At 44.1% G+C, this 12,124-nt stretch overlaps 1 protein-coding gene across 1 annotated transcript in view; it reads right to left on the bottom strand.

The window, feature by feature from the left end:
* Positions 1-424: 424 nt before the first annotated feature.
* Positions 425-12,124, bottom strand: part of LOC111151738 (phosphatidylinositol transfer protein alpha) — a 40,781-nt gene continuing 29,081 nt past the window's right edge. The window contains exons 11-12 of the mRNA XM_022509911.1: positions 4,092-4,160; positions 425-3,063 (exon numbers count right to left, since the gene is read on the bottom strand). Coding sequence (XP_022365619.1) covers positions 4,116-4,160 — 45 coding nt within the window. The 3' untranslated portion in view covers positions 425-3,063; positions 4,092-4,115. The remainder of the gene's footprint in view (positions 3,064-4,091; positions 4,161-12,124) is intronic.

Here is a 12,124-nt window from a genome sequence, read left to right as displayed (position 1 = left end):
TTCTTTGGGGATCTGATGAGAGCCATGACTCTCCCCAGAAAAAATGGACACACAATTTTACAAATGAGTTTTATGAGGTCCATAGACCTGGGAAGCCAGGTTAAGAACTCCTACTTTAAATAAATGTTATGCTTCCTAGGATAGTAAAAAAGAGGGAGATATGAAGAGGAGGGGACATAAAGGTAAAAAGGAAATCCTGCCAGTAGAAAATGGCTGAATTACTTTCAGATATGTGATGTCTGTGTAGGTAAAATGACAAGGACATGTTCTAATTTACAGAAATTGGCCTGCAAAAAGAATCTGGAGCTATCTTGTACTTTTTCCTAGTCCTGGGTAACATGGAGGACAACAGCAAGAGTTTGAGGATAACTACATTGTAAAATGGACATAAGGACATCACCAATAAGCTGGACTCCAGAAAGCTCTGTCTAAGATTTTATTAGACTGCTTCCCCCCTCCCCCATATACCTGTTTTGGAAGATTGAGACAAAAAGGCACAAACTCACATTAAATAAACAAGGTAATCTAATCAGTTCTACAAAGTGTATTTTGTAAAAGAAGTAGCACTAGGAACCAAACAAAATAAGTCAGGGAGTCCCAGTAGGGACTGTAAGAGAACTTGAGGAGATATACACATGCCCACAATACTGACCCCGTCCCTGACCTCTCTCTGTGAGAAGGCCAGAGTCCAGCACCGCCCCCTTATGGAGGCCCTGCTGCTTTAAACCTGGACTCCGAGCCTGGAGATCTGATGGAAGCAGCTGGTCTGAAGGGGCATGGCACACCCTCAGGTACTACCCCTGAAGCTGAGCCTTTTGTCATAAACCCCTCTGAGTGCTAGTCAGTGCTAGTCAGGAGGTGGGTGAGAAGGTAAGGGGGATACTTAAAAGCCAACACTGTTGCCCAGCAGCAACACTATCCGTGGGGATAGAATAGACCAGGGACACCCCTCCTTATATTTCTGTGGGCTGGAGCCCCAGATCCAGCTGACCTCAGGAAATTCTAGCTCAGTTCATGTGGATGCTTTCAAACTGGGGCAACAGGTGGAGATGGGAAGAGCCAGAGAAAAGCCAGATACAGAGCAAGGCCCACCAGAGTTGGAGTAGTGTGTGTGGATCTCAGAGGAGAGCTGAGGCAAGGAGACTAACAGCTGATGACCCTCAAACCATGGAACTGTCTGCTTAGAACATCATGGTTCGTTTCTCCTAGGATAACCCACATCTGGATTTAGCTGATGAATGAAGGGAAAACTTTAAGCGCAAATATCATTATAGCTAATACAGAGCTTATAGGAAAACATTTATATTTTTCTCCAGTAGGAATGCTTCACTTTCCCAAATAGATGCTACCAGCAGTTGGGAATCCTAATAACCAACTCAACTCCCCCAGATCTATTACTACAGACCCCGCAAGGTGAGGAGCCTGAAAGGAAGGTGTAACAGGACATTTCCTGGTCCCAAAGAGGCCTCAATGAAGGTGGGAGATAACCACACTGAGGGGTCTGAGTCTGTCCGCTGTTGCCCCAAGAGGGTCACAGGGAAGCAGCCATCAGGATATCACAGATGCAGTCCTGTGAAACACTCCCTTATTGCACTTAGAAATCAGTAAGGCAAAACAAACTGACAACAACATAAGGATGAATGATCCCATCCTACTTCTCGCTCCCCCAGCACAGATTTGGTCTCTTAATCAGCCACTGCACCCAGACTACCATGGGCTTAGATCACAGCCCACCTGGCCAACATATGTCACGAGGCTTGGGAAATGTCGGGTGACACCATGGCTATCTCAGACTCTCCCACTGGGAAGGCATACTTGGGTTCCGCCAAGCTGTACACAACCATGGAGCACTTGGCGGCTTCTACCTCCCCTGGAGTCTGGACTTGTTCACCGGCCTCCTTTGGTAGAGTTCTATACTACGATCACTACTTGCTTTTTGCGTTTGATTGTCCATGACAGAACTCAGCATTGGGGCGGGATGAGCTGAGTTCCTGATCCCCAAATTCCTTTCCAGCAACTGGAGACAAGAGGGAACATGTTCTGCTGGGGAAAAGCTTTTTGCATGCTCGTTTTGTGCAGCATGAAAAGGTCAGGACCTTGTGCCTGACCAGCCTCAGAGGCAGAGGACAGGAATCTAAGAAAGCACAGAGAAAAGAGGATTATTGCTGAGTGGCAGCACCAGCCCAAAAGGGGAGAGGAGCATGGACGTACAGAGCTCCTCAGGGGTGGGGATGGGGGGGGGACCAGACTAATTAGTACATATGGGGCCGAATCAATTCTAAAGGCCACACTGGACAGGTCCCTCCAGGTGGAGAACCGACCCGGGCATGTTGTGGGCTCTGCAAGGTTCAGACAGAGTGAGTGACAGGAGGGCCAAGAAGCCGCAGGTGTCTCTAAGACTAGTGACCAGAGATGCAATTCTGGGGTCGGGGTTATCTGTATTTGTTACGTTTTAAAAACAGAGACTGGCTGGGCCCTGGGTATTTCCCTGGTGCCTACAGCACATTAACAATGGGTTACTGAGAGCAGAGATCAGAGTTATGAAGCCACACTGCTGTTCTGTGGAACTGGAGGGAAAAAACTGTATTTCTAACTCATCTCTCCCCAGTTGAGCACTCACAATTGCCAAGATCTGCCCAGGAAGCAAAACACCTCAGTTTATCCCAAGATTGGAAACAAACGAACTTAAATCATTTAAATCACCACATCACAAAAGGCAGCTATTTTGAAAGACTAAAAATGTCACTTGGAAATTAAGGGCGGCGAGGGGGGGGGCAGGGAACACACAGAAATGGGTTGAGAACAAAATGGCTGGACAGGGAGGAGCTGTAAATTCAGCAACCTACACGCCATGTATCTCAGAGGAGCAGGCTCCCGCACACATGGGCTTCATAATACCAGACGGTCTATTTGTTCACAATATTAAAGGGCATCTAGAATTAGCTACAGTAAGGGATCGTAAGTTGCCTGAAGAATGGGCACAGAAAGGCTGCGTCCGAAGATGGCCTGTCACTCGGGAGGGTGGAGCTGCTGGGCCTTCCTGTTGACCACTGTCTTGCAAAACTAGAAGAGAAATACAATTGTTAAGGAAGCAACAGAGGAAAATAGAAATACACTGTAAATCATGGATGGCGGAATTTCAAAAGGAGCAAAGACGCCAGGCTGGGGGTCCAAGCAGCTGGCCTGGCAACGATCCACTTAGTCCCACTGTTTTATCTGCCAGAAGTTCTCCAGCACGATGGGCAGGGAGAGGGAGCCAAGGTTCGCATTACTGCTGGTGAGCCCCTAGGCCTCCTCAGCTCCTTAGCCTTAGAGGACGACCAGGTTTTACTTGATAAAATACCTTTCTCTCAGAGCCCAGTGGGAAGCAGGGCCAAGTTTTTAATTTCATGACCAAGCCCACTGAGAGCTGCTGGAACATCAACACGTCTGGAGGTGTGCAGGGTACTGGGAGCTAAGAGAAGGATGGGGCTTGGGAAAGAGGGGCAGCGTGAAACAGGGACATCTCACCCTGCTCCTAGGACTCTCCAAGCGTCTGAAAGAGGCTGCCTCTGATGAGAACATCTACTGAGTATGCGATCAGAGGCTTTAAAAAGGAAGGAAATGAAGTACCAGACAAATGATGAGCCCCAGGAAAAGCTGTCTGGCCAGCAGATTTTCCAAGGGTGGGGCAGGGAAGGCCGGCAATGGGGAGCCAGGAACTGCTCTGACATAGGGGTACTGGGGGCACTCTGCATGCTGGCTTCAACTTGAAATGGCTCTCACTACGAGAGGGAGAGGAATTAGCTGCAGAAAAGCTTTGTTCTGTGTCTACTGCCCCAACCCAGCCCCACTTCTCACTACCGGGTGGGTTCATGTGTCTGTCTGGGCAGTTCGTTATAAGATCACATGTCCCTGAAAGGGTCTAATAGCTACAACATCTGTCAATGGAAGCCTGAGAGCTGTTGAGCATGGCAGTCGTCATTATTAATGGAGGACAGGACAAGGAAAGAACAAGTCTCCTGACTCCTTAGTGAGCTGCTGAGGAGGCCCTGAGGACCCAAACTGACTTTCCTGTGGATGAGATGCAAAGGGAGAGATTCAGTACATACAGTGCAGAAGGGGGAGGGGTGCCTTTAGTCATCCGCGGTCATTCCTTTCACTGGGTCCTTTTGTCTCATCTGGAACAGAAAAAAAAAAAACAAAAAACAAACAAACAAAAAAACAACAGAAAAACTGAAGGCTCTTGCAGCTAATGGAACTCCAACACAAATATGTTCCGCCTTCTCTTCAGTCCTGCCAATGAAGAGGGTGGAGCATTTTTTTGTGCACAAAGCAGATCAGCAGAGTAGAATTCTGCATACGTACGGCTGAAGCCACACCATTTATAGCTCCATGTCACTGGTCCTATCATCCATGATTCCTGTTCCTCTCCCTGCATCCTAGTGCTGGAGTTCTTAAGCTCCTCTCTTTCTTCATTCATTCATTCAACAATATCTATGAAGCAACTCTTTTGTGCTAGGAACTGCACAAAACTGCCCCAGGCCTAAAGATTTGGCAGGGAACCAAAACAGACCATGTCTCTCCTCCCAGTGCTTACATTCTGGGGCAAAGTAGGGGAGAATGAACAAACTAATATATGTTGGGGCGGGGGGAGCTGCTGGGATGGAGAAGGCCTGTAGGGAAATGGGCCATGGACGGCCTCTCTGGTAAGTGACATTGAGTAGAGACCCAGAGGAAGTGAGGGGGAAAGTCCTGTGTCCACTTAGGGGAAAGTCCTATGGCTCCCTGGAGGGGGCATGTTGGGGGTGTGGTCCAGGCAGAGGGAACAGCCCAGAAGTGGACACAACTTCTCCTGGGGACAGTGTGGAGGTGATCTCTCAAATCCTTTCCAACTCGAAAGTTCCATTCTATCTGCAGAATGCCTATAGCACATGCGTATTTTAATTTCCCATTAGATATTTCTTCACTGTCCTTGAGTTTTCTGCTCGACTTTCATTCTTTCTTCGTTCAACAAATTTTGAGCACCTCAGAGAATGACTTCTGGAATCAAACTCCCTGGATTGTATTCTGCGTCATGACCTACTGTGTGACCCTGAGCGAGTGACTTCACTGCACTCTAAGACTCAGTCTCTCTAATAATAAAATAGAGATGATAAAAGCACCCACATCAGGTGGTTGTTGAGAATTAAATGGAGATATTCTTGGAGAATACCTAGCAGGGGTATGCACTCGGGCCACGTTAGCCATGTTATTTCTGCAAGGATGCTGCAGTAAAGCAGATGTGTGTGTCCACACGCTCTGAAGAACTTGGACTTCTACACCACCTTCCCCCTCAGAGGTCTGTTTTATTCGCTAGAACTTTAATACGGCTGCATTTTGGAGAGACTCCATCTCAGAAGCAGTAGTTCTTCACTAGGACATGTTTTCAAAATATTATTCCCACCACATTTCAGACTCCTGCTCATTGTTCACACTCCCTGCTTCCCTTCCATCAACTATTATCATCTGTGAGTCCATGGGGACTCGATCCCAGAACCTGGGATCACGACCTGAGACAAAGGCAGAAGCTTTAACCCACTGAGCCACCCAGACGCCCCCTGTGCTGTACTTTTCATCCCATGACTCACTCGTTTTATAACTGGAAGTCTGTACGTTGTAATCACCTTCACCTAGTTCCCCCCTCCCCTCTGGGAGCCACCAGTTTCTTCTTTGTATTTATGAGTCTTCTGTTTCTTGTTTGTTCATTTGCTTTGTTTTTTAGATTCCACATCTAAGTGAGATTATATGGTATTTGTCTTTTTCTGTCTGACTCTTTTCACTTAATATCATACTCTTTAGGGTCTATCCATACTGTCACAATGCAAGATTTCATTCCTTTTTAGGGCTGATATTCCATCCATTCTATTTATAAACATCCCCCCCCCCACATCTTCTTTATCCATTCATCTATCCATGCACACTTAGGTTATTTTCATAACTCAGGTCAAAATAATTTTTTTAAAAAAACACAAAAATGTGCTCATTAAATGCTTACTAATGACCACAGAAATTTTCAATTTCAGAGAAGCTGAGATTTAATATAGAGGAGCAAAGCTCCTTGGGCCTCAACCAGATCCACGTATACCCTAAGAGTTTACTGCCTTGCTTTAATTTACTAATGCAAAGCTAGGTCCGATTTTCCTACTGCTTAAGATGTAACTTCGTATCAGGGAACATGATAGCTTCCCCAGCTCTCAGAGACAAGGTCACCTCACAGGGTGCCACTGAAATAAAAACACATTATTTTATTCTTATAATAAAATGCTCTAAGAACGCTTCTTTCCTGTTTCCTGGGGCCTATAAGACACCGTGAGATTTTATCTGGTGTTTGTTCCTCAGACCAAGCTGTTGCAGGCTATGTATACACATACAGTCAGGGAATATGAAAATAGAAACTCCAATCTTGGTTTGTTTGTTTTTAACTGATCTTCTCTAGGGAATAAGGCCAGGGGTTGGAACAAAGGAACTTTTATTCACCTATTTATTTTATTCATTTACAGGGACTTTTTTATTTTTCTAGATTTTGGGGGAAGATTTTACTTTTTGAAGATCTTACTACTTTTTTAAAAGAAATCACTAAAATCCAGTAAATAAATACATAGAGAGATACATAGATAAATCTCTGTACCCAACATGGAACTCAAACTCAGAACCCCGAGCTCAAAGAGCTGCATGCTCTTCTAAATAAGCCAGCCAGATGCTTCTATTTTTCTACAGCTTTTGAAAATTGTTTTTACTATGATGTATGAAACACTCCTTTGATTACAAAAACAAAACAAAACAAAAACAACAACAAAAAACAACCCACAAAAAACTAGTAGAAGTATCAATGTCAATATCCTGGTTGTGATACCTGTGGTATAGTTTTGCAACATGTTGCCATTGGGAGAAAGAGATCTCTGTGTATTAGTTCTTATAACTGCATATGAATCTTATAATCATTTCAAAATAAAAAGTTTAATAAAAAAATAGAACTAGCAAACAAACAAAATCCATTTAAGACACTGAAAAACAACCACAGACCAAGCATTCCTGAAGGAAGAGAAATGAAGCACATGCAGAATTGTTTTTAGAAACTCTTGAGAAAGCCCTTTGGAAAAGAAATTTGGTAATAATAAGAGCCTTAAATTCTCTAATTCCATTTGTAGGAATTTATTCTAAGGAAATAATCCAGATCCAAACAGTAATCCAAAAAACCGAGTGCACAAAAATTTTCATCGCGGCATTATTTGTAGCAGTGAGAACCTGGAAACAAATGAAAATCCAACAGAGGTCAGTCAGAAACATGTATGTGAAGAGACTCTTTTCGTGGGAAACTTTGTATTCGTTATAATGCTATATGCTTGTTACAATGTTCCCAGAAAAAAGAGGATACTCATTTGGCCCATGCAATATGAATCATAGCTAAATAAGTGTGTAGAAAGACTTAAAATGTTTTAGAGGCTGTCTTTAAAGATTTTATTTATTTATTTTGAGAGAAAGAGCGCACATGCATGCCAGCGAGTGAGGAGGGGGCAGCAGAGGGAAGGAGAGAGAATCTCAAGGATACTATGTGCTGAGCGAGGAGCTGGACTCAACCCCATGACCCTCGTTCCCATGACCTCGACATCATGACCTGAGCCAAAACCAAGAGTCGGATGCTCAACCGACTGAGCCACCCAGGTGCCCCTAGAGGTTGTCTTTAAATAGAGTACACGTGATTTCTTTCTGCTTTTCACTATTTCCAAAAAAAAGTTTAATGTTTATGTATTACCTTAATATTGAAAAATGACTGTACCTAAAAAGAAAAGAAAGCTATTTCCATATCTCAAGATGCTGGCCGGTGTTCCAGGTGGCCTGCCCTGGGGTCAATCATTGTTGGGCAGGTGAGAGAGAATTAAGAAGCCACAGAACAGTAACATCCTCCACATACAGGGATCGTTCAGCCTTAAGACACTGAGCTAGCTCTGCCCTGTGCACATGCTACTGGAATCTCACTCCCCACTCAGCTGAGGCCCAGCACTGAGTGGTTTCTCTCCATCAGCTTCACTCTCCAAGCTTCTATCTACCCCAATCACAAACTAGAAACTCTGGGGGTATAGTGTCCTGCCACGCATTTCACTGCACAGGGACAATTACACAGTCCCTGGGTAACCAGTTCAGAGATTAAGAATTAAAATCTAAAAATGATGGTGATCCATCATCCATGTCAGAAAGCCATAGGGTGGAGCAAGGGATCTCTACATCAAGATGCAGGAGATTAGAAAGGACAGGCACACTGACACGCAAGTGTGTGGACAGCGAGACTGACTACAAGGAGGCTCCGAGATTCATAAACAGATGTGCTTTGGAGGGACCAAAGGAATCATGGAGCCCACAGGGACTTGGAAGGAAGCCCCATTCAGAAGGCTGGGAAAGAAAATGCTGCAGACTCTTAATCATGCACTCTAACTGGCACACTGTATCTCTGCCAGCTTTAAGCAAATGTTCTAGAGGTCAATCAGGAAACAAGTTTTCTTAAAAATTTTCAAAGTTCTCTTCTCCCAGGTTCATTATCTACAAAATTAGTGGCCAAAGCCCCAGGTGGCACTTGTTCACTGAACGAGAAGGTATCCTCAACTTCTCTGAGCCTGTTTCTCTTATCTCTTTTTTTTTTTTAGATTATTTATTTATTTATTTGACAGACAGAGATCACAAGGAGGCAGAGAGGCAGGCAGAGAGAGAGAGGAGGAAGCAGGCTCCCCGCCAAGCAGAGAGCCTGATGCGGGGCTCGATCCCAGGACCCTGGGATCACGACCCGAGCCGAAGGCAGAGGCCTTAACCCACTGAGCCACCCAGGTCCCCCAGTTTCTCTTATCTCTAAAAGGAAAATAATACTTTGGCACAGGCTGACATGACGACTTGATGACATCGTTCCTGGAGAATGCTAACCACACACAACAGGCATATAGTAAGACCCCAATAAAACGTTAGCTTCTATTAGTAATAAAAATATTTTTATTACCATGTTCAAGAGATAGTGAGTTCCCCAATATAGAAGGTGATCAAGTTCAGGCCAGTAGGGAAGCTGCAGAGAGGACTCAAGCACTGGACAGGTAATTGGACTAAGTGACCTTCAAGGTGACTTCTTCCAATTTTGAGATTATGAGTCTCTTAAGAGAGCAAGAGCAAGGGACAGGGAGAAAAAGAGAGGGAAGATGGGAGGGAAAGAGGAAAGGAGGGAGAAAGACAGATGGACAGACACTGCTCTCCTACAGGCACATGTTTCCTGACATTTTTCTTTTTAGGGCAAAGGACAAATCTCTTGATCCCTTGCTTCTCAAATCCTTGAGTTTCATCCAAGAATGGTGAGTCCACCCTCCCATAGGGACTAGAGTCACAGTAATGGTGACTGTGCCTTAAAGTGACCTCTCATAATTCACAAAAAAAATCCACCCATCCTAGGCTGCTGAGCATTAATCAAAGAATAAGGGTCATAAATCCTACTGCAAATTTATAGTTAATCATGGCAGATTGTAAACATGCATTTATTGCTATTCCTTCCCCAAGCCCTACTACAATGAGAGTAAAGGAGTAAACAAAAGATTTAAAACCATGAAGGCAACAAGAACAGCAGATAAGAGATGGCAGCAACATTCTGGAAGATGAAATATGGATGGATGAGTAGCACTAATTCTCAGAGCAGCACAACTAACACCCAAGTGCCTAAGAAGGACAGACCTATTTGTGCTGCAGGTTCTCCAAAGGCTCGGGAACTGGAAGCACAAGTACCTTCCAGGGTGGGAGTGCAAGTAGGACTGAAAACGGGTGACTTATTTCTAAGTGAGAAAAAAAAAAATTGGCTCTGGTGTGCCCTGGTGTTCCCTCCCTGAATTCTCGGAGGAAACAAAGAACATACAGGGGGCAGAGAAACCTCGAAAACCAAACACAAAACCAAAAAGCCATTGCTTTAGAAAAGGAAGATAATGCACAAAGAACAACAGAAAAAGTACTTAAGAAAAAGAACACATGGGGCACCTGGGTGGCTCAGTGGGTTAAAGCCTCTGCCTTTGGCTCAGGTCATGATCTCAGGGTCCTGGGATCAAGCCCCACATCGGGCTCTTGGCTCAGCACGGAGCCTGCTTCCCCCTCTCTCTGTCTTTGCCTGCCTCTCTGCCTACTTGTGATCTCTCTCTCTGTCAAATAAATAAATAAAATCTTTAAAAAAAAACAAAAACTTGTAAAAAAAAAAAAAAAGAAAGAAAGAAAAAGAACACAGCACAAGAAGTGCTTTATAATGTTTTAAGTGGCACCTGGGTGGCTCAGTTGGTTGAAGTGTCTGCCTTTGGCTCAAGTCATGATCCTGGGGTCCCTAGATGGAGCCCTCGGTCGGGCTCCACACTTAGAAGGGAGCCTGCTTCTCCCTCTCTCTCTGCCCTTCCCCCTACTCATGGTCTTCCTCTCAAATAAATAAATAAAATCTTTAAAAAAAACACGCTCAAAAAACAAAATTATTTTAAAAATAAAATGTTTTTAAATTCAACAGGCGAGAAGTTAACATTGGAAAATATCTTCCAGAAAAAAAAACAAAAAGGGAGAGAAAAATGTAAGAAAATTAGGTCAATTCATGAGGTCTGACTTTTTTTTTTTTTTTTTAAAGATTTTTATTTATTTATTTGACAGACAAGAGATCACAAGTAGGCAGAGAGGCAGGCAGAGAGAGAGATTGGAGGAAGCAGGCTCCCCGTTGAGCAGAGAGCCCGATGCGGGGCTTGATCCCAGCATCCTGGGATCGAGTCCCACATCGGGCTCCTTGCTCATCAGGGAGCCTGCTTCTCCCTCTGCCTCTGCCTGCCATTCTGTCTGCCTGTGCTTGCTCTCTCTCCCTCTCTCTCTCTCTCTGACAAATAAATAAATAAAAAATCTTAAAAAAAAAAAAAATTCCAGGAAGAAAACAGAGGGGAGAAAACTGTGATACAAAGAGAGAGAACTTACAATATAAAAACATCTAGAACTGAGGAGAGACCTTGGAGCACCTGGGTTGCTTGGTCAGTTGAGTGGCTGGCTCTGGATTTGGCTCAGGTCATGATCTCAGGGATTCTGAATTAGGCTCTGTGCTCAGTGCACACACAGTCTGCTTGTCCCTCCCTCTCTGTTCCTCCCCTCTGTGCTCATGTACGTGCTCTCTCTCTCTCATAAATAAAATCTTAAAAAAAAAACAAACCCGAAAACTGAGGGGGGACAAATCAATAAGGATGGACTGACATCACCCAAATTATTACGCAGTGTGCATCACATACCAATCAGACCAGACCAACCCTGTAAGGACTCAAAAACAAAACTTAATGACAGAGATACATAAAACTAAGCTAGCAAAAGGGAGGGAAGCAATTACTAACTTCTTATCTTACTTTTTCCAGGTTTTTATTTAAATTCCAGTTAACATACATTGTAATATTAGTTTCAGGCTAACTTCTTAAAAACAAAAAAACAAGAGTTTTCCAAGAAAGGAACAAATATCAGGAGCAGACTAAAGTGCTCAGTTGGGGAGAAGAATGACAAAGTTGTCACAATATAAACCCTGAATAATGAATTCACTCCAAATTGTGACACTGGAGGAAGGAAAAGAGGGTGTGAGTGGTGGGTGGGGTATAGGAATTAAATCTTCCATAGGAAAAGTCAACCACTAATATCTAAAGTTGAGAAACGAAGAATTAAGCGCATAAGTATATTCTTTGGAAATAGATGGGTAATTAACAAGAGAAACAACCAAAAGAACAGCAAGGGCCTGCTTCTTGAGCAAGGGTGGGTGGGGGTGGCAGCAGGATTTGAGGTGCAGGGCAGAGGAGGACAGCTTCTCCCTTCTAAACCTGGGATACTGAGTTTGAAAATCATGAAAATACTTCTGGAGGTGATGTTTTTGTTTATGGCAATGGTTGTCGTGGTGGTTTCCCAGGTGTATACTTATCTGAAACTCATCAAGATGGATAGATTAAATATGTGCACAGAGCGTCTGGGTGGTTCCATCAGTTAAGCATCCAACTCTTGGTTTCGGCTCAGATCATGATCTTAGTGTAGTTAGATCCAACCCTGCATCTGGTACCTCACTGAGCATGAGCCTGCTTAAGATCCTCCCCCTCCCGCT

The sequence above is a fragment of the Enhydra lutris genome, unplaced genomic scaffold (assembly GCF_002288905.1).
Source record: "Enhydra lutris kenyoni isolate GAN:26980312 unplaced genomic scaffold, ASM228890v2 scaffoldscaffold26, whole genome shotgun sequence".
NCBI lineage: Eukaryota > Metazoa > Chordata > Mammalia > Carnivora > Mustelidae > Enhydra > Enhydra lutris.
The sequence above is the reverse complement of the archived record's forward strand: the minus strand, read 5'-3'. Positions and strand labels throughout refer to the sequence as shown.